We start from the raw sequence: 24,019 nt of genomic DNA on the forward strand, positions 1-24,019 counted from the left end.
AAATTCTTACTAACGACGATACATAGTAGGTTCCAGTAAATATTCAACCAAGCCCATTTCTTTAATTTTCACTTAAATATTAACTGAAGTGAAGCAGAAACTTCTGCAGTACTGTGCAATAATGTATTGAGAAGAAAAGTAAATCGGGTGTAAATATTTTCTGAAATCACAAAATTTCACCAAAATCAATAGCATTATTGTAAACCAATTATTATTCGCGTCATTTTTTATTAGCGATTCGTCAGTTTGAAATCAATCCGTTGCGATTAATTTTCACGAATCAGAAAATATATTATACGAGAACAAAACTAAATAAATGGTTATCGGCGATTCATATTCGCGATGTAAGGTAGGTCGTGAAAATCGCGAATATTTCTCGCAGGCGAATAATTAAGTTGGTTTACAGTATATTTCCACTTTTATTTCTTCTCTCTGTGATAACTCTTTGAAAGTTAGTTGAGTTGATTTCTTGATAATTCTACCAAAATTTAAATTTCGCAAAGCGAAAGGTCTGGAGTGTTTGACGTCAGTGGGTGGAAATTATTGAAATTGACATGGGGACCTCGTGTAAAACTAATTTATTAGACAGCATTTTAAAAATCTAAAGCTTCAATTTTAATTCACAATAAAATGGAAATATTAGGAATCGCTTTCTAGTTTAATGAGTATGGCAGGAACATCAACGATGGTTGGAAATGTGGGATAATTTATGTACAACGCGGGATTCGCCCTAACCTATAATATATGTACGAATCAAATTAGAAAAATATAATCGTGAACACGATTGTAAAATAACGATTAACAATAGTACATTGAAACCCAAGCGATGTACATAATACAAGTGCATGCGAATAAAAGTGATTTTCCTCTAGTGATCATGCACATCCGTCTGTCTGTATTTCTAGCTGTCCGTCCGTCTGTTACGCTTTGGGGTACCCATCTCTTATCCGCAACTCCTCTCATACCACTGACTGAAATTTTATGACACTTTCACATAATCTTTATTACATTTTGCCATTGTGCACCTTCTATTTTACTTTTTGATCGGACACATATTTGGGGTTTCCCATTGCAAAACATGGAAACATTTTATTAATTTTGGAGGTGGGGGTATCATTAAGTGAGCTCATTGCTCTCAAGTTTTCATTAGTGTGAGTGAGATATGCTATGCTTAACATGGCCGAAGGAACCAGGGTCATGGATTATTATATATACTTTACTTTGCTATACTATAAAAACAAATCTTCCATTTGTTCGTCCGTCCCCAAAAAATATGTTTTGCTTTTTTACTTATTTTTGGTAGTACAGGTTACAGTGTCCCCAACTCAAAATATATATCTGTGAAATTGCTCCTTGCGGACCTGCTTGACAATTTAATGTTAAAATGAAATATGTACTTTATTTTGAAAAAGTAACTGTTTTTAACATTTCAACTTAATGCCTGCTAACATTAAAGCTACTAGACAAAAATATTTTCATCAAATATCAGTCTTGATAACATGTGTATTTAATGACCCAGATCTATAATCATAACACAGGATATTCCGCAAGTACTTTCGTTTTGTCAATCAACAGCTATATATTCACTTGAAATTTGAAATTCTATGGAGATGTAGGATAACATACTTATTAAGAAGTAAGTGACTTTTAAATATAGTTCACGATAACTGCGGGAAAAGGAGTACAATTTTAAAATATATCCGAAGCGGACATTTTTACCTTTTGTTTACAAACAAAATTTTGAACATTAGTTTGCATATGACGTAACTTTTAAACTGTGCAGAAAAAAACGTGCACAATGTTATTTTCTCTTTGAGTTGCATTTATTCATTTTAATATTCGATGCAAATCATTACAATTATCTACAGAAGAACTGTTCAAAGAAAGTTCAGATTATGACATGGTTTACACCTTTACTGTACTGTTTGGGGTCATTGTAATCCGTGTTATCTGTGTTTTATTGAAAATGACTTGGAAGTCGCGGTACATGCTCACTGCTTTAATTGTTGATTTTGGTTTTTTTAATCAGCTCTTCATTACAACTATAAAACTTCGTTTAAAGTGAGTCTCATTTTGTTACCTAGAGAAGTCCCCTTTTAACTATGACTAATATATAACTATTTAGGTTAATCCCCTGCTGTGGTCATTAATTCATATTTAATAATAGAAAGATACTGTGAAGATTTTTAAGTTATTTAACTTGAATGGTTGTCCGAATTTTTATCTGCAAGTGCATGTATTGGCTTAAATAGCTGCAATTCATAATTTTTTTTGTAAATATTAAATTTTTTTTTTGTTATTTATATTTGAATCAATAACAATTTTTAATAACGCATGATATGAACTTTGCTTTTGAAGCATTTAAAATGTTAATATATGCATGTAAATCCCAATGCACTTTTCAAAATCTTCTTTGTAGGTTCTAAATTACAGTATTGTGTCTTGGACAAGAAATCATGTTAAGAAAGAAAACTTCGGTTTACTTCTCCTTTCTCTTTTTTATTTCATCCTATTCCATGCCACAAACTGGTAAGTTTCTTTATCAATCTATACTTTTCATCTTTAACGTTGCTTCAAGATTGTGTGTGCCTGATATCACTTAAATGATTTAGTATAAACGAGCATAAATGAATGCTTTTATGTTTTGGAGACCTTTTTTCATATTGTTTTTAATAAAGGTAATCGTTATATGTTATATTTTGTTTAAAACATATTCAAAATTAGACAGTTTTTATATGAAGGAGACGTTTTATTGCATTTTAGTTTTGTTTGTTTGCTACTCATAGTATGACACTTCTGGCGCTGTGCATGAGATAGCTTAGGTAATAAAATAATGAGATTGTAAGTAATTAGGGATAAGGCCTTGTTTAATTTATGGAAATCTGTGTTTTTGTTGTTTTGCATTTTCTAAGAAACATTCTTGCAATTTCATTTACTGATATTTTTTATATTGAATGATATTTGGAACATACCGGTATTCTTTTCTTTTATGTAAAAGAGTAAGTATATAACGTATATTATACATTCTGTACTATGAAAATCTATGCATATTTTTTCTGTGAAAGACTTTAAGTAAAGACTTCTATTGAATTTATTCCAGACGAGCCTCGTCAGTGTAGGATTATTCAGGACAAACAAGCACTCAAATTGCCACACGGTGAGTGCTTCGATATTACGTATAGATTCCCTTTTATCAACAGAAGCGTTTTTAAAGCCACCTGTCTTCTCCTTTAGTTTTCGTTGTAAATATTTAGAGAATTGTAGTTTCTGTTGACAAAGAATTTTGTAATAGTTTAACTTAAAGAAGAAAAAAGAAGAAAAAAACGCAAAGCAAGAAACCTTGATGTCAAAGTAAATTGTCGACCAGGAAAGATATTATATAAATAAATTTGTTTTGAGTCTTACATGTAAAGAGGCATATCCTATAAATTGTCTCTTCTCTTAAAATTCCCTTAAGTGCGTGCAAAATGGAATTTGAAAGTCAGAAATTAAATACATACGAGTACATGTAACGGGTATTACTTGTGAATGCACTGGAAATATGTTTATTTACTAGATACTTTACAATTGTAGAATTTTAATTTTACTGACCAGGGGCTAGAATAACTTATGTGAAGTCTATATATCTGACCGTAAACATTGTTTCAAGACCAAAACTCATAATTCTCTTTTTCGATTTTGACTTCAACTAAAAATCGTGTGATGGTTTCTTATAATAGACATTTCTTTGAAATACTTTTAAAACACTTCTTCTTAATTTTTGTTAGAACCTTAGATTAATGCGGTACAGAGTTCACTAAAGATACATAGAGATGAGTATACGATTCACAGGACTGGGTATCGTTTTTGTATTTCGACAAATAGTGTACTGATGGTTATTAAATATAGATTTGTTTTTTGTAATTCTTTATAAAACATTTGCCCACAGTTTGGTCAATTTTCACATATATACTTAAATCTCAATGACTTATGTAAATACCATCACTTAATGGTATATGTATAGAACAATCCAGTCCTCCGATTTTGTAAGGGGCATGTCAAGAGTAAAGCATTCTGTGCTGTATGATGGGAAAGATATATGACGTGTTCTTAATATTTTCAGGGATACCAGAATTTTTGACGAGTAAAGACAAGGAACTGTGCCGGGAAAGAGACTCAAGTAATCATTATAGATTAAAGATTTACCCACATTATGAAACTATACTAGAAATCATAAGAAATGAGAGATTATAGTAATAAGTAATAAAACTAAGTTACCATCACAGTAAACGACCTCGGTGAAAGAACTACAATGTATCTCTTTTTTTTTCTTGCGTAACAATTTCATTTGTTTTTCTTTTTTTTTTTAGATAGCAAGTCTTTACAATGTGGTAACACTGGTATTTATATTAAACCTGAATGTGTTTGCTCATTTTACAATGTATATGAAGCATTCTATCATCCACATTCATCTTGTCCTGGCAATGTGAAGTCAGACGATGTTACATTATTGACATGTAAGTTATATTTCAAAATAATTAATATATATGTTTAATTACACATTTTCACTTATTTTTTGCTCACCTGCTTTAATGACAATGATGGAATAAGAAATTTTGTTGATAGGTATCGATTGTATGAAATACAGCTTACGAAACAATGGCCCGTGTATTAATGGTGGGAATCTTACTTGTGATGAGACTAATCCTGATGTAAAGGCACCAGAGATCACATGTGATTGTCCACCTGAATTCGGAGGGATGTTCTGTGAAAATAAAATGGAAAAGGTACTCTTAGAATCAAAAAAGTATCAATTGAGATATATGGGGATAACGAACAGTATTGAAGCTCAAAAGTCCATCAAACAATACAAAATATGTATGAGCAGAGCAAACACGGACCTCCAAACATCAGAGGTGGGATTAAGTGCCATGGAGGAGTGAGCATCCCCTGCCGACCGGTCACACCAGCCGTGTGCTCCTTGTCATGATCGGGAAATAACAGAAAACCCCGTCTTCAATTCAGTGTGTATGTAATGGCCTAATAAAAAGTATGAAAAAGGCAGTCAGAATTTGACTTTATAATGATAGATTGAATTTGCAGGCAATATCATTGTATCGACCATAGAACTTACGAAATGATGGTTTAAATGAGACTGCTGGTATTCTTGTTTCAGCAACTTGTTTGTCAATAAATTTGTTTTGAAAATTGTTCAGACGTAAACCATGCTCTTGCGTATCGAGTCAACTGAGAGATTTAAACCCTGTTCGCAGGTGATGTTGCTGAATAAGGAAGGGAAGATGGCGATTGAAAAGTGAAAGTCGATTGTCATAAAGTTTTGTTGCTAGTTTATCATTAACGTCTTTTTCAAGTAAAATATGTAACAGATGTATAAGACTCTGTAAATATACAATTTTATACACTGAAATAATATACCATGCTTTCTTTAGGTTACAAGAATTTGTGATAGAATTGAAAATGCATCGTCTCTTAATCTGAAGAACTGTGATGTTACAAAAATGGACTGCATTACGTACAGTGAAAATAAACGATATACATATAAGTGTACTGAAAAATCTGCGACAACCCAACAAGGACAAGGTAGTCAATTCAATGTTAGTTATATAAAAGCGATGGAGAGAAAAAATTAAAATGAGAGATCATTGCAAATTTGTATGGAATTAATATACATTAACATTTGTTTCTTTCAGTTAACTTGCCACTCTGTAGAGAAACGGAAATATATTCCACCCAGGTGAATTCAGTAGTAAATACAGTGGTAATTGCAGGGTCTGACATCAATAACAAGAGTAGACTGTCCGATCAGCATGCCATATCAGGTACCACGACAACGAAGTCTTCTGTTACAATCATTTTACTTAATCTTTACACACTGCTGCAAATTTGAAGAGTTAACAGCTGAACCAGTGATCCCAAGGTTTTTCAATAATTCTATTGGTAGCATGTCGCACAAATAGTAAGATTCTAAGATTCAGCATATCAACAGAGAGAGAGAGAGAGCATTATATACTAGTAATAGCATTTAGAAGATTAGAAGAGCGAAGTAGTGACTGATACTAACATCTTCGTGTTTTATTCAATGTCCGAAATCGGTTGACAAGTGTCTTTCTGGAAAAGTAGATGATACCATGTTTTAACCATGTGTGATGCCTTCAAATTTTTATCATTCAAAGATTCTGGTAATCTTTTCTGGTCACTGTTTGTCCTTCGTGCGTCTGTCTGACGTCAACTTTACATTCCCGTCTTTTGATTTTGTGATGTAGGGAATTTATATTTGATCACAAGAAGGCAGATCCCCGAGAGGGGCTTAAGAAACAGCATACCTGTATCCTTAATATTTCTAAGGCATACTGTGATGTTAAATGTTCGAAATGTGTGTTAATCAACAACAACAGTAATTTGCTTGCACAATCGTATTTCGTAAGGAAGAAAAATGCGACCCAGTTCAACACAGGAGACCAGTTTTTTGTTATGTATTTTTATTTTTAAAACATGCTCTCTATTTCACTTCTCTGTTTATTTCAATATACATGTACCCTTTGTGTGCTCATGCAACTTGTCTAGGTCAAAACCAGCATCCAGAAGTTACTTATATGCTTGAGGTAATTAATAACCTTGCCTTTTAGATTTTTATGATAATATTTAGTTTTACTGTTAAGTAGTGTAGTTTTTTATTCTTTTTTTAATACTATAAGCTAGCTGCTTGCTTTTAAACATGTTAGTGCCAAACTCTTAGAAAAAAAAAAGATTTGCTCAAATTGAATTAAATTTTTGTAACTGTTTTCTCAGTATACCTATACCAAACTTATAGATTGATGAATTAAATTAGCCAAAAGGTTAAAATCCAATTTATGAATAGTTCTGTGTATATTATTGAGTTCTTTTAAGAATTAAGCAAAGCATGAAAATGACATTAAACTACATACCCTTCTTGCAGATAAAGATATAAAAGTGCCAAATAATTCTATGCACCAATGAAATGCAATATTAGTAGAGTATTGTATAGTAACTAGTGATATGGAAGTTCTTCTTAAAACCTCGGTATCCGTCCCAAATAATGAAGGATTTGAATAATTTAATGACAACAAGATTCCTATATTTAAAATCACGGATATCGTAATTTTTTTTGAGAAAAAAAGGTTGTGTTTATGTTTTCCAATGCAATTTCAGAATTTTTTTTATGGCAGAAGTAACACTAAGGTCTTTTTTGTTATTGTTTTTATTGTTTTAACGTTTATAGAATCATTTACCTGGAAAATAAATCATGCATGTTCTTAATATGAATTATGTATCAAATTTGTACATGTATGCACTTGTTATCATATATTTGCCAAATTCATATTTATAACCCCCCCCCCCCGCGTGAAAAGCGGGAGGGTATATAGTAATCCTTATGTCCGTCCGTCCGTCTGTCCGTCCGTCTGTTACGCTTTGGAGTACCCATCTCTTATCCGCAACTCCTCTTATACCACTGAGTGAAATTTGATGAAACTTTCACAGAATCTTTCTTACATATTGCCATTGTTTACCTCTAATTTTATTTTTTGATCCGACAAATATTTTGGGTTTCCCCTCACCGCAAAACATGGACTTTGCCATTATGATCATATGGGAGGCGGGGGTATCATTTAGTGAGCTCATCGCTCACAGTACCTCTAGTTTATCCCTCAAAACCCTTGTTTTCGTACATTCAGTGCCTTTTGATTTGTTTTAAAGTATGCAATTTTACGTCATTAATTTTTATCAAAGTATATAGATTTAAATATCATTTTTGGTTATATTGACATATTGCTGATGGGCAGTAGGCCTCTGCCTGTATAATCTCTCGCCGTATATTGTTATTGATTATTACATATGTTATATAAATCAAATTCATGTTTTATCACTGTAAATAATCACTGATCACATGTTATCATAAAAAAAATCAAGAAAATAGGTTTCGACCTAGTGAATTGTTCATATATTTTTTATAATTTCAACCTCTCTGAATAGTTCAACTGTATTACCAGTATGTTGAAATCATTTATAGGCATAAATTTTTTTCATAATTCAGTTTACTATATGGAAATTATAAGATAGGTAATTTAACCTTCTCTCACCATGGTTGTCATTAAAAAAAATTAAATTAAAATCTCAATACAATATATTTTTACATATTCATTTAAGGATATTTTTTTCTTCATTATTACTTGTTATTACTAATTTTATGTCATTTAGCCTTTCTCTGATCTACTTGTATTTTAATTACAGTATTTTGCAACCCCCTCTATGGGTATGATTTAAATATGATCTCACATGTAGGTTGAGATACGGGTAATATTCATGATCGATAGATCAGTTGAATTTTGATTTTCAAAATCAGTTAAAATTTATAAAGTGACTGATAAAAAATGGTAAATGTCAAATTAGACATAGGTATTAAAAGTGACTGATAAAATGGCGTTTATAAATTACAAAATAGTGATAGATTTATTTTTTTTTTATAATGAAGATGTTACATTTTGTAAAGTATTTTTAAAATTAAATTCCAACGAACAAGCTTTAAAGAAGAGTTTTAGAGGGGATGAAAAAGGAAAAAAAAAGTACTAGTTTGGAATTTCATAGCGATTTTAATGTTAAAAATAAAATTTCATTTGGGGAAATCTTTTTATTTAAAACTTAAATTCCTTTTGGAAAACGCGGTATAGTATCTCTATCTAATATTCAGATGGATATGAAGTGCGGAATTATCACAATACTAAAATTGAGAAGCTATACTTAAACATTTATATAAATTATGTTGTCAGTTATAATACCTCTACTTAAATTTATGGTGTATGGGAAATTTCGAAGGTATCTTTATTTTAATGTCAAAGTTAGAATAAGTTGAACGATTTCTTTTTTAGGTTATTTTCTTATCTTGTTGAGTTCTGCAAAACTTTTACACTGAAAACTTTTAGCCTAAATAAAAAATATGTGAAGTGTATTTCTTTCATTTAATGAATGTGGATTGACCTTTATGTGAAATGATAATTCAATAAATATCTTGATTAAAATAAGGTATACCCCACTCTACGTTGAAGGTTTGAATTACAGACTCTTATAAAAATTATCTTCGACGAATATTTGTTGAATTTGCCACTGGAACTATCCAAGAAATAATGTGTATTTAGAAATGGGAATAAATGTCTGCTTAGACTATTAGACAATTACACCTCCAAAGACAGCAGAATTTGTAAATTATATAATTGCAGAGAAATTCATTCTTAAATATTCAAATGTATCGATCTACCTATAAATCTCAAGAGTTATATATATTTAGCAAAATGTTTGCAATAGTATTCATATGCTATGATACAAAAATTGTTTTCTGACTTATTACCAAGAATCGTAAAGTATAAGATAGTGTAAGGCCATTCCAAGTTTTTCTAAGTTTAGCGTGGGCGTGTAAATGTTGTATTTGACGACCCATATTAGTATCATTTCTTGACCTTTTTTGCGAATAGGTATGTAAATTTTTAAAAGATGGTGGACGCTAAACATAGGAAAAACTTGGAATGGGCTAGAGCCTAATTGAGGGAGGTTTTTTTAGCATTCTGATATTCCTTCTACATGTATGTAATAATTCTTGTTTGTTACTCTGTTTTTTTTTCAGTTTTGATAATAATATTCATTGTCAATTTTTTAAAAAAACATTATGAATTGTTATTTCACATTTACATCATGATGATTGAATAAAGTCATTCTAATACATGATAACATTGTTAATTTTGTTTCTCTTTGTTAGATATTTAAACACTGCAAATATATACGAGGGGTTATCAGTAGGTTTGTGGATTGGTGCGATAAAATAAATACGTGTACAATGTAAAGATAATTTTTCCTTCTACGAATTATAACTTAAAACAACTTCACGGAATAAAGATCACATATTCGGATATATAGTTGCATTCAAGGTTGTTATGATCCTACCTTTTTACAAAGCGAAAGGAAAATATGAATTGTCAAAAAACTGGTATCCTCGACATATCAACACATGGAAAAAAATTAATATCATTCTTAAACACGAGAGAACATGGAATTACCACTTTTTTTGTTGACTTTTTAGGTTTTAGAAGTAAAATACCCACTAAATCTCTAAAATTAAATTTGAATAGCGTGAGGTTTGTTTAGATAATACGTTTTTCAAACTTAGGAGGTGCAACCAGATTACAAAAAAAGATTACAATATGAAATTTACTAAAACTTTTTTGAGATTTCCAGATTTATTTCAGCAAAATTTGAGTCTTTCTTGGGTTAATTCCAGTAATTCAATGAAAAAGATGAATATAACGAGCATGCAGCGATTGGTTTCGTAAAATAAAAAGTACAAACAGACCACCTGAAATTCCAGAGGTTAGATCAGAGTACCTAGGATGAGTAAACATCCTCTGCTGACCGCCGTGAACCTGATGAATTGGCCAGGTAGGCGAAACATTACGCAGCCAGTTCATAAAAACAGAAACCTAACAATTGGTATGAAACTCTTATGTTTTGGAGGTCCGTGTTTGCTCTGCCCATATTTTGGTATTATTTTAAGGACTTCTGATCTTGAATACTGCTCGTTATTCCCATATGTTTTACAAGACAGTAAAAATACGTCTAGATGATAAATTATATTTCTGATATAATGTCATTATTTACGAAATGCTGACTTTAAATGAAGATGATAGTCTTCCATTATCAAGCTATAAGTTAAATCAATAATAACAACATACAGAGAATTAGTATACACACCTTACATGCATGATTTGATTTTGCTGAAAATATAAACATGTATTATACAAGTATCAATGGGCAATAAGGTGCCGTAAAGCAGTAAATAAATTCACAATCAGTCTCTTTTTTTCTATTCTCTTTAGATACAATGATTAAATGTATTTTAACGCTCTTATCTTGGTATAATAGGAAAAATTATAAGTTCTTGTAATTGTAGATACGACCTAACGATGGGTTGTCTTTACAAAAAAGGACATGTATACACATGTAATAACAACAGTAGATTAGGCAAAACACAGCTCATTTGCGAAAAAAGCAGTTCCAATTTGCCTTTGTCGTGTCTATGCCAAAGTGCATCAATGTCCAAGGGTTTACTTTTCATATATCCTTAGTCAACACCCCGAGCAAATACTAGAACAGATTGTATGACTTTGTACTTTGTTCTTAGTTTATTTCATCCCTAAGAGAATGTTTTATGAATACTTTGACGCAGGTTCCATTAATATTATTAAGAAACGATCTAGGATTTTTTTTATACCCAGGTAATCAAAATATCGGGAGTAAAGAGTTTTGTTCTGTCTGTCCGTCTGTCTGTTGGCTTGTATGTCTGCAAATATTTATATCTTGGAGTTTGACCAGCTTTCAAAAAATTAAACCTTGGCCAGAAAGTTTGAGAAATAAGACTAAGGTCCTTCATTCTTCTCAGGTTTAATTTTTGTGTAAAGAGCAGTTGAATACCAATTACATTTTTTATGTATTATACTCCCCGCTTGAAAAGTAGGAGGGTATATAGTAAATAGGGAGGTACGTTCGTCTTTATGTCCGTCCGTCTGTTACGCTTTTACGCATCTCTTATCCATAACTCCTCTTTTACAACTGAATGAAATTTGAAGAGACTTTTACACATTATATGTTACATAATGCCATTGTTCATCTTTCATTTTACTTTTTGATCATATTTTATGTTTCCCGGAGCAAGACATGGACACGGCCATTCTTTCTATAATAGTTGAGGGTACCCACCTCTTATCCGCTACTCCTCCACGAAATAAAATATAACGATATTTTCACAAATTCTTTATTACATAGTGCCATTTACATTGTGCACCTCCAATTTTACTTTTTGATCTGACACTTATTTCGTGTTTCCCAGAGCAAAACATGGACTTTGCCATTATAATCATATTGGAGGCGGGGTATCATTATTTTAATTTTGATCCATTGAAGTTTATCTTGGAATTTAAAAAAAATTAAACTTGGTCATGCCTTTTGAATAGTTGGTTTATTTCACATGTGCATTTCTTGTGACAGAAATTTCCTCGGGCACTATCAATATTGAATGTGCCCTTGGAGATTGACACACCTAAAAAAAACCCTTTTCTATAGCCTTTAAATTACTGGGGCTAAAACTCTCTTATTTCGCGGTAACATGTATACATTATGCCCCGAAATCAAGATTTGCGGGTATATAGTTTTTGCCCTGTCTGTCCATCTGTCTCTGTTTGCCCGCAAAAACATTAACTTTGTCCATAACTTTGACTGGAAAGGGTTATGGCTATGGATTTCTTATTTCACAAGCGTATTCCCTGTGATAAGATCTTTCTATGGGCCTTTTGACCTAAACCTTGGCGTTTGACAAACTTTTACACAAAAATACTAAACGCTTACTTAGGCCATTGCTTTTGAACAGTTGGTACTTCACATATATAACATGTGTTTGTGAAACACTGATGTCCCCTTGTGGCAATATAGCGAAGGTTAAAAATTTTCTAATGCAAATCAAATATGTTGGTACCCAAGTAAGGCCTTTTCACAAGAAATACATTAGTGAAATATGAAAGCCCTAACACCACCTGTTCGAAAAGTTATGGTGACAGTTTTTAAAAAGTAGGTCAAGCTTCTAGGCCAAGTTCAACGGGTCAAAGTTTTTTTTTTTTTTTTTTTTTAACAATTTTATTTTCCCAGACCTAATCTATAACATATAAACTAACATTACTAGAAAAAAAATAAGGCAACTGCCAGGGATGGGGCCCTGACTAAGCTCCTTAATTCTAAACAATGATATTGTTGTCCCTATGACATCACGCAGGATGTTATAAATCATATCGAAAAAAATTAAAGTACAATTATCTTCAAAAAATATATTTATACAGTATACATTATGAAATAAGATAGATATAATTTCAGTGTAGCTGTCAACCGAGAGAGCCACAAATACGTTTCACGGTCCATTTACTCCCCCCTTTTTGACAGTACTACGGGAAGACGGGTCCCTTCCCAGTAGTATTTATACAAGAATATATAATTTTCACATTAGTTTTGAAAGATTTTCAAAAATCCTTAGCCCAGTGTTAACAAATAGAAAGTGTAATACAAAAGTGTAGAAACAAATTGATATTTTTACATGATTGTATAAATTAAATTCAGTTTCACTTAAAGACTCTAATCTACATAACATTTTATGTTTATAAATTCTATATGCCACATACGTAATAAGTAAATTAAGAGATCTAGTTTTATCATTTTTTTCATGGAAAAACCCAACAACAATATGTTTCCACTGAATTTTAAATGATAAAAAACTGCTTATAGTATTCCATATATTAGACACATTATCACATTTAAAAATCAGATGTTTTGCATTCTCTATTTTGTTACAATGTATACACATAGGAGATATATCTTTTTTCCACTTACTCACATAAGCATTGTTACATAATATATTATTCAATAGTTTGTAGCTAAATTCTGCTATGTGTTTATCTCTTATATCTAAACTCTTACATTCATAAATATTTTTCCAACTTGACTCCTCAAATATTCCAAAATCTTTAGATAATATGGCTTGAAAACTGGGTTTACAAAACTTTTTTTCAATAAGATTTTTGTAGAAAAAATTACTTGATTTTCCTGATACAGCTTACTCCACTTATATTGAACTCGCTTATTTTGAAATTCCGCTTATTTTGAAATAAAAATAAATCCTCAGTTTTTGACTCTCATATTCTTTGCATTAAAATAACGGATATATTGAAATCGGCTATATTGAAATTTCGCTTATATTGAAGCCACTGATCGGTCCCCACAGGTGATAATGAGTTGTTTTCATAACGGTTATATTGAAGTACTCCCTAGCGGCTGTCGTTACGGTTGGTTACAGAAATTATGCCTGACTGACCAGTTGATATAAAAAGGTGTGAATAATTAAGTTTTCACCTTATCTGTTTTTATACTGCATGCTCTTACGAAATAAAATTATTTACTGCTAAATTCTTTGTTTCCGTGTATATAATACGGAAGTATTTTGAGTATTTAAAGGCAACATAGTAACCCCGACAGATCTAGAAAAACTTAACTTTTAAATCCAATACGTACTGTTAATGGCTAAAAATAGACCTAAATTCGAAATAGCTAACAGATCAATCCGAGTACACTTACGATGAAATACATGCAGCATTCAGCAGTACTCAACAGTTTGACATCGGTGATTCTTTTCCAAAATGTAAATAAATGCGATCGGGGAATAATAATGAAGTTGCAGATTGTCTTATCGATAAAAAAGAAAGAAACAATTTTATCTAAACTTTCAGGGACCAAATTTCCATATATTCTCTGCACTATTTTAGGTAAACGATGACAAAATTAATTTGTTCGGGTTTGTTCTTTATTTTAAGATAGGGATTGAACTTATAATGAAAAAAATGGCGGCTTCGCGATTTCGCTTATATTGAATTACGGATATATTGAAATAATTTGCATGGTCCCCTGAATTTCAATATATCCGGAGTAGGCTGTATGTTGAAGTTCCCTAAAAGGAAGTTGAAGTTAATTACATTTTGTTTATTTATGTTGCTTGCATTTGAAAAATTGTGTGTTCTTCGAATATTCTTAGTAGCTGACAGAAGAATTCTGTACTCACATAGCCAATTAGATTTGTCAATTATATTGGAAAAATGTTCAAGTGGTCTGATGCACCCTTTGTCATCAAACAATTCATATATATATAAAATTGCAGATTTAATCCAATTGTCAAATAAAATAGCTTTTCCTTTATAGACCAAATTACGATTATTCCAGATTGGCTGTTGCAAAATATCATCAGAAGATCTTTTATCAAAGTTTAATTCAGTTTTACATTCATTAAAACAACTTAGAACTTCTTTGTAAAATAAAGGAACATGTATATTTTTTAAGCTATCTACGCCTATTGATGAAAGCTTTAAAAGATAATAGATATCAACATTAAGTTTTTTACAAAAATCATTTAAAATATCAAACAGTAAACCTTTTGAATTTAGTAATCGTGGAATCCACGCTGCTTTCAATGATTTTAGTTTACATTCAACATCGACAATAGAAAGTCCGCCTCGTGATATGTCACCAATCAGTGTGTTCCGTTTAATTCTCTCCGTTTTTTCCCAAATGAAATTAAAAATTAATCTTTGAATTTTCTTAATATAGTTCTCATCGGGAAGACATAAAATTGACGATGTATATATCAATTTTGAAATAACAGGTGTCCGAATAATACACGCTTTGCCAAAAAGAGTTAATTTTCTACGTTTCCAGGATTCAAAGAGTTTTTCCATATCATGATATATTCTCATCCAGTTTTTATTGTAACATTCCTCTTTATCATGACCTAAGTAGATACCTAAACATTTAACTGCTTTGTTTGTAACTTTAATTCCACAGTGCTTATCAAACGCATTTTTCATATTCCCAAGCAAAATGCATTCTGTTTTAGTTATATTAATTTTAGATCCAGCGCATTTGCAAAATGCGTTCACAATATCTAATGTATTCTGATCAAAGTTGGTGGTTTCTAAAAAAAAAAAAAGGTCTTGTCACAAGGATTACATATTTGAAGTATAAAAGCCCTAGCTTAATTTAACCGTTCAAAAGTTATGACCAGGGTGAAAGTTTTTTTTTAAAGTAGGTCAAACTTCTAGGTCAAGGTCAAAGGGTCAAATTTGTTGTTATCATTGGAAAGGTCTTGCTTTAAGCATGAAATGTGTAAAGTATAAATTCCCCAGAAAGTTATGTCCAAGGTTAGCTTTTTTAAAAAGTAGGTCTATGGTCAAAGTTGTTGAATTTCAATGAAAGGTCTTGACACACAAAATACATATCAGAAGTATGAAATTCATAAGACCAACCGTTCAAAAGTTATGGCCAAAGTTAAAGTGTGGTATTTTTTTGTAAAAGTAAGTCAAACTTGAAGGTCTAAAGGTCAAATTTGGTGGTTCTAAAAAAAGATCTCGTCACAAAGAATACACCTGTGGAATACGAAAGTAATAGGCACACCCATTCAAAAGTTGAAGGCAAGGTTTAAGTTTTTGTGGAAAAACAGACAGCTCAACAGACAGACGGACAGGGCAAAAACTATATATTCCCGAAACTTCGTTTACAGTCTCTTAAACGCAACAGTGCTCACAATACCTCTACTTTTATTTTCAAAGATGACACTTACTAAATAAGTAATTTGTATCTTTTGATTACTGAAAATAAGACCAAAATTACTATTTGTATACGATCAACTTATAAAAACATTGTATTAACAAAGATGAAGGCCTCTTCAATCTAAAATGCTGTTCTGTACCAAGTTTAGAATGTTTTCATAAGATAATGCACAAAATTAATTTGATTGATTGATTGTGAGATGTTTTAATCCCATTCGAGAATATTTCACTCATATAGAGACGAAATAAAATGGTAATACATTTGGTAGATGACGATGTTACTCCAGTTGTTGCGTGTCATATCCTATAAAAGTCAGTCTTGCATTACCTACAATGTACACTTTCTGAAACCGTGCAAACTAGATGAGTCATCCTTTGAATGTGTGTCAGAAAGAGAAAGTACCTGCTTCTGAATTCAAGTTTATTATTATTTTCAGAATAAGTATAACATATATATTTAGACATTTTATTAAGATGCAATCATCTATGACACATTGTCACAATCAAAATTGGTCCTTTGTGTAAAACAAACTAGTATTTTCTGTACTGATATGTTCGATCATTTTGAATAAAATGGATTGAAAATTTATAATATTGAAGGAAAATCATCTACACGGACGTGTTTTGTGCAGTGCGAGGAGGTAAAACTTGAGCATTAAATTGCTATTAAATCGTTATCTAAACAAACCCCATGCAGTGTCACTTGTACATATAGATTACCCCTACCGTGTGCATTAATAATATATGGCATGTTTTGAGTTATAAACTAAAATTAATACACAGACTGATTTACAAGCACTTCAAAATTTCAAGAAAAAAAAACGTATTTTATTTATTTTAATAATATTTTTCGACAAATAAATATTCCAACTTTCGTTTTGTTAAATACAAGTAACTTATGTATCCTAAAGGTGGTTTTAAGGCACTCTGAAATTTTGAATTATCCTCTTGCAGTGATGGGTGAAATGTATTTTCCCATCTCAGAGAGCGTTCGTTTGCTTTGTTACTGGTATATTAATGCTGTCTCATCGGAGATAAATGGTCTCATGCCGTTTGTATATGTAAATATACCTCCCAACTGTTATACTCTTGCACGCAAAAAGACATGAATTTAATTTTCATTTTTTTTTAAAGCCGATTGAACAACGTAATTCAAAAACCTGTCACCTATCTCTACCCCCTACTGAATACTACATACTCCTTTCTGATATATTTTATATCATAAATAACTGCAATCTGACTACTTGAAATAATGTTAAAAAGGACAGAAAACATTTGAGAATTCTGAGATATATCTAAACATTTTTGAGAGTTGGTCGGCCAATGAATTTTCTAAATGTGGTAATAGAATACATTCGACATCGAATCAGAGCCATTCAAGTACATGGTAGATTAAAGTGTGTATATATAAATGTTCATTTACACGCACTTGATAACATTAATTTTCACCTGCATACACACGAAAGGAAAACCCAAACATTACTGGTATCTAATCTAAAGTGCAAGGTTAAACATCTGTTTTCGCAGAAAAAACCCAAGCAGATTTAAAGAATTGTGGTATCTCGCTTTCGATGTAAAGACGTTAAGATAAATGCAATAACCTATGACATATCATAATAATGCTGGTCTGTCCACCATTCAAAAAAGATTATTGAATGTTGTAAATATTTAATAATTTCAAAACTGCATCAAACTTTGCCATATGAGGACAAATATCAAAGAATCACAAGTCAATATTAATACACAGACAAGAAAAGCCCTGTCTCTTTAAAAACAAAAGGTTATGGACAATGTGAAACATTTTGAAAGGGTAGGTTAAACTTCTATGTCAAAGCCATGAGGTAAAGACAGTCTTAATTAATTCAGATGTTGCCATAGGTAATGTACATGTCAAGAATAAAATTCTTGTTTTCTTATATTAAAAAAAATTACATGTTCTCACTCACGCTATACTCTCTGGTCAGACAGTGTTTGCTTCATACTCAGGAAATCATATTATATATACATGGAATACTAAAAGTATGCTATAACTAAATATAAAATAATTCAGTACACTTCGTATATATATATATATATATATATATATATATATATATATATATATATATATATATATATATATATATATATATATATATATATATATATATATATATATATATATATATATATATATATATATATATAGTTGAAAATAGTTCACAGTCGATGTCACACAGGTGAAAATAATTATAAAAGAAAAAGAAAATGCAGTTTCCAAATTTCATTTAACACAAGCGCTTTCTGGATCTCATAATCCTTCTTCAGGTGTACATAAATTGTCAATCATGAAGTCTGTAAATCATTCTGGAAACTTATTCAGAAGAAATGGGACAACTTACATAGGAAAGAAATCCTCACATTATTTTTTAGGAGGAGGCAAACAGAGCCAAGGGCAGAGATTTCAGCAGTACCAATACCTGCAAGGACAGAGGGAAACTTGGGAGCAATAGACCCAAAAGTGATAAACCTGTCAAGTAGGCCATTAAATGCAGCTGAAATAAAGTTATTATCAAAAGGATTAAAATTCACACCAACACCAAGTAATTCTAATCTTCAGGAATTATCTAAGGATATTAAGGAATATACAAGAAAATTAAGACTAGCAGAGTTTTTTCATAAGGATGACGAAGACGAAAACACGTCTGAAAGTGATCTTGTAAGGAACAAATCAAATTTTAATCCAAAGAAAGGAAGGAACAGTCTCCTTGACACTGTTTGTAATACGCTGCAAAATATACCTTTAAGGAATGAAAAAATTAATACAAGAAGTAATTTACGAAAAGAAGAAGAAAAGGCTGTTCAATCACTGACAAACGATTGTTCAATCGTAATCAAAGAAGCAGACAAGGGAGGTGCAGTAGTGATTATGAACACAGAATACTACAAATCAAAAATATTACAAATGCTCAATAACAGCGAGTTTTACGATGAAATATCAGAAAACAGTGACAAAAAGACAATGCGAAAAATCAAAAACTTGATAAAGAACCACAACACAACGTCCTGTTTAACAGATAAAGAAGAGGACTTCTTAATAAATTTTGATTTCAGAGAAAGTGCATTTTATGGACTTCCTAAGATACACAAGTCTAAAACAATAAAGGAAGCGATTAAAATACAAAACTCTGCATATGTTACATGTAACGATCCGGAAGATCTCACATTTAGACCTATCGTAGGTGGACCCAATGCTCCTACACAAAGGCTGAGTCATCTTATGGACATATTACTGAAACCTTTATGCTTAGAAGTAAAAAGTTATGTTCGTGATGATCTGGATTTTCTGAGACATCTACCTGAAAATGTTAGTCATAATGCCAAACTAATCACAATGGATGTTACCAACCTGTACACTAATATTACTACTGATCTTGGTGTCAAGGCGCTCGAATACTGGATTGACAAATATCCACAAAAAATTAATGCGCGTTTCAGCAAAGACTTCATCTTAGAGGCGAGTAAGATAGTATTGCAAAATAATACTTTCTCCTTTAGCGACAAGCATTATGCACAAAAGAAAGGAACAGCAATGGGAACGAAAATGGCCCCTACGTATGCCACCCTCACACTAGGATATCTAGAAGAAAAGATGTATGAAAGAACAACTCGGTACTTTGACCAACAAATTACAGAAAATATAAAGAACAATTGGAAAAGATACCTCGATGATTGTTTTATAATTTGGAATGACAGCGATGCGAATCTAGCAGCTTTCCTAAATATTATGAATGATCTAGATCCTGACATCAACTTCACAATGGAAGAAAGTTTACAAAGTATTCCATTTTTGGACGTCTTAATTAAAAAGGATGGAGAATGTCTTTCGACAGACATATACTACAAACCGACGGACACACATCAATACCTTCATTTCAGTTCCTGTCATCCTAGCCATACAAAACGCTCGATCCCGTACAATTTAGCTAGAAGAGTCTGCACAATAGTTAGCGACGAGAAAACAAGAGATAAACGTCTAAATGAATTGAAAAAGTATTTACTTGAACAATGTTATCCTTCCGGAATCATTGAGGACGGGATAAAAAAGGCCACAGAAATCGATAGAGAAACACTTATTAATTCCTCAAATAGTGACAATCCGGATACCTCAATATTACCGCTTGTAACTACCTACAATCCGAGGAACAGGAATATTACCCCTACAGTGCGTCACCTCAACAACCTTCTACAGACCGATGAGAAAATGTCCAAAGTGCTGGAAAAATATAAATTCATCAACAGTAAAAGACAACCTAAAAACCTCAGGAGAATATTGTGCAAATCTGTATTTCAACAACAGAATTCATACACGGTCAATACATGCTCCAATTCACGTTGTGGAACTTGCCGATTTATTAAAGAGGGAAGTACTTTTACACTCGGAAATAAGAAATTTACCGTAAATGCAGACATGACCTGTGCATCAAAAAACCTTATTTATTGTATGAAATGCGCTGGATGCGGAGAATTATACATAGGAGAAACCGGGACCGCCCTTCGCACTCGCATACGTATACACAGACAGCATATCAACCAACCCGAGTACAGAAAAATAAAACTCAGTGAACATCTTGATATTTGTGGACAGGGACAATTCACAGTTTATCCCTTTTATAAACTCAAAACAGAGAGCGTTTTAGAAAGACGGGAAAAAGAAAAACATTTTATAAATATTTTTAAACCATCCTTAAATAGTTTAATATAAAATGTCTCATGACTTAATTATGTATTACGCTATGAATTATGTTATTTTACTTTGGCTCTATTATTGTTTCCTCTAAAAGCATTGTGACGTCATTGAATTGTTGTTGACGTTATCAACAGGTAACGTTATTACGTCACATTTTTGAATTGTTTTCAAATGTAAAACGTCTGAAGAAATAATGAAGAAAGCGCTTACGTTTTACTAACATTGTTGCCTTGTCAATTTTTTTCTATATATATATATATATATATATATATATATATATATATATATATATATATATATATATATATATATATATATATATATCAAAATTAAATCCAAGATAAACAAACAAGTTTACGTTTAATTTTTTACACTAAGCGCTTTCGCCGTTACGGCTCTTCAGAGTGTAACAATGATAATAAAAACAATACAACTTCGTTGTTATGACGTCGTTATTATGACGTCACAAAGGCAGCGTTATACATTGGCACAGGTAAATGTCAAAAAAGCGCCAAATGTATAGAGTTAAACACATGTACATTGTAATAAAATGGAACATTTCTTTAGAGCTAAAATGTTCAATTTACATTTAATTTAGGCTGAAATAATTTAACAAAATAATCTTCCTTGGCCCTCCGTAATTGTCCATTATCTTCTGTGATTTTATAAAATGGAAATATCAAAAAGTTTCCATTCGCACATGAATCAAAATGTTCACTGCAAGGTGTATTCCTGACGGAGGGGTCTCGTATTTGTTGTTTATGGACTCTTACACGGTCAGCTAGTTTGTTACCGGTCTGTCCAATATAGTTTTCCCCGCATGAAGTACAAGTCATACAGTATATTAAATTTCTAGTTTTGCATGACATATTCGCATTGACGGTAAACGTTTTACCACATTTAAATGTAAAATTTTCTCCGGTTTTTAAATAAGGGCAGGTTCCACACAGGGGATCCATACATTTGGCTACAGTGCGTTTTCCTCATCCGATGAGTAACTTAAAATAGAAATATCATAAAATTAACACAATCTCCGGACTTCGAACCCCCCCCCCCCCCCCCTCTTTCTATGGATCTGCAGAAGTGAACACCGGTAAATTTCTACATGGAATTTAATAAAAGTCAAAATTTAAAATTCATGTTGGAAGCTTTTGTTGGAGATCAGACCAGCGTTTTCAACTTATAATTTTTGTATGGATACACAAGCAAACCAAGGGAATCAAGTATTTGGATGAGTATTACAAAGATGAGTTGTACAGGTTATTGTTCATATACTATCAAATGGCAGTCATTTAAATGGAAACTTTAAGATATGAATGCTCGATGTTTCAATTTGAAAGTAACTTACTGTGTGTCCCATATCCGTTTTAGTGTTGGTGTGCCCTACATCATTTCTGAAAATAAAATGATTTATACTTTTTTCTTGGATAATTAAAGCATAATAAACTATTTAAAAAATCAGGATTTTTTAAAAATATTAGTTCTAGTGTAAACGCAGAAGAATAAAATGTCTAGTACATCTGAACATGCGAATAATTGGTCGAATTTTAAAAATGTGTACCCCACATCCCGGTTTTTTCTCACTTGTTTTCAAACTGTGTCGAAGTGTTTCGAACAATAAGATTCTATCACGAGCAAACGTACATTGTCTATTGTAGTTGACGTTCTTTGGCATACTTTAGGCAGGATACTGATTTAATATTCATTCTTTATAAATGCAAAAATATCAACTTCTTACATCGAAGCGGAGCATTTGTCCTCCATTTTTGTGTGTCCTAATCCCGTCCGATGACGTAGATTCTCCGCCGTGATACAAGGTAGTGGTCTCGACCTGCTAGAGCAAGACATGGACACGGCCACACTTTCTGTAGTATTCCAGGTTACCCATATCTTAACCGCAATTCCTCCTATATCATTGAAAAATAAATAAAACTTTCATAGATTCTTTGTGACATAGGTCTAATGCCATTGTGCACCTTTTATTTTCTGTTTTGATATGACACTTATTTTGGGTCTCCCAGAGCAAAAGAAGGACTTTGACATTATAACCCTATGGGAGGCGGGGGTTATCCTTTAGTGATTTCACAGTACCTCCAGTTTTAAAAGACATTTTTTTGCATTTAATCAGGGAAAATGAAAAAAAATTTAATTGGCATAGAAGATACTTTAGTGCTTAATTGTAGGTGTTCATGAATGCATCTAATAGAATATGTAAAATTAAAAGCTAATATCGACCTTATAATACTGGAGTACAATACCTTAGACTTTGAGGAAAATCGTGTACACACAAAACAAAAAACACTTATTCAGTATACACGTTTCCTTTTGCATGAATGCAAAATTCATGGATCTAGATTTTGTGTTTAAGGGTCAGTTCAGTAATAAAGGTGGATTTTAATTGCCTGTATTTTTATGCTCCCCTAATCGAAGATTGAGGGTATAAAATTTTTGCGATGTTCGTCCGTCTGTCTGTCTCTTTACATGTGAATCTGTTGGTCTGGTTGCCCGTCTGTCCGCAAAAACTTTAACCTTTCAAATGACTTTTGGTTGAGACCATGGCTTTCATATGTAATATGTGTATTCCTTGTGACAAGACTTTTCTTTTGATACCATCAAATTGATCCTTTGACCTTGGAGTTTGACCCAGATTTGCCTTTTTTTTTTTTTGCTTTTTTTTTTTTTTACATATCTTTAACCTTGGCCATAACTTTCAAACAGCTAGTGCTAGGGCACTAGGGGTATGAGAATGTAATCATACTTCACATATGTTATCTTTGTGACAAGACGTTCCATTGGTTACCAACAACTTTGACCCTTTGACCTTGGAGTTTTACCTACTTTTAAAAATTTTAAGTTTTGTCATAACTTTTGAACGATTGGGGCTAGTACTTTCATACTTCACATATGTAATCCTTCTGACAAGACATTCTATTAGATATCAACAACTTTGGCCCATTGACCTTGGAGTTTTACCTACATTAAAAACTTTAACCTTTGCATCGGAGATTTCTTTTGAACGGTAATTGCTAGGGCTGTCATATTAATATACGTAATCCTGTGACAAGTTCTTCCTTTAGATATCAAAAAACTTTAA

At 31.8% G+C, this 24,019-nt stretch overlaps 2 protein-coding genes across 2 annotated transcripts; both read left to right on the forward strand.

Moving 5' to 3' along the window:
* The first annotated feature begins 1,514 nt into the window (after positions 1 to 1,514).
* LOC134233431 (uncharacterized) lies at positions 1,515 to 5,903 on the forward strand. Its single transcript, XM_062715404.1, has 8 exons — positions 1,515 to 1,636; positions 2,420 to 2,529; positions 3,101 to 3,157; positions 4,103 to 4,159; positions 4,350 to 4,496; positions 4,606 to 4,766; positions 5,430 to 5,580; positions 5,691 to 5,903. Exons 2-8 carry the CDS (start codon positions 2,457 to 2,459, stop codon positions 5,885 to 5,887), a joined length of 843 nt encoding a protein of 280 aa, XP_062571388.1. The 5' UTR covers positions 1,515 to 1,636; positions 2,420 to 2,456; the 3' UTR covers positions 5,888 to 5,903.
* Positions 5,904 to 18,032: 12,129 nt separating this feature from the next.
* LOC134233429 (uncharacterized) lies at positions 18,033 to 20,476 on the forward strand (the record flags this gene model as incomplete). Its single annotated transcript, XM_062715403.1, has 2 exons — positions 18,033 to 18,037; positions 18,609 to 20,476. Coding segments are annotated over exons 1-2 (1,873 nt in total), but the record flags the coding sequence as incomplete, so codon positions are not given.
* Between the last annotated feature and the right edge of the window lie 3,543 nt (positions 20,477 to 24,019).

Source organism: Saccostrea cucullata, unplaced genomic scaffold (genome assembly GCF_032062105.1).
Source record: "Saccostrea cucullata isolate Sc308-1 unplaced genomic scaffold, CSIRO_AGI_Scuc_v1 ctg3944, whole genome shotgun sequence".
Taxonomy (NCBI): domain Eukaryota; kingdom Metazoa; phylum Mollusca; class Bivalvia; order Ostreida; family Ostreidae; genus Saccostrea; species Saccostrea cuccullata.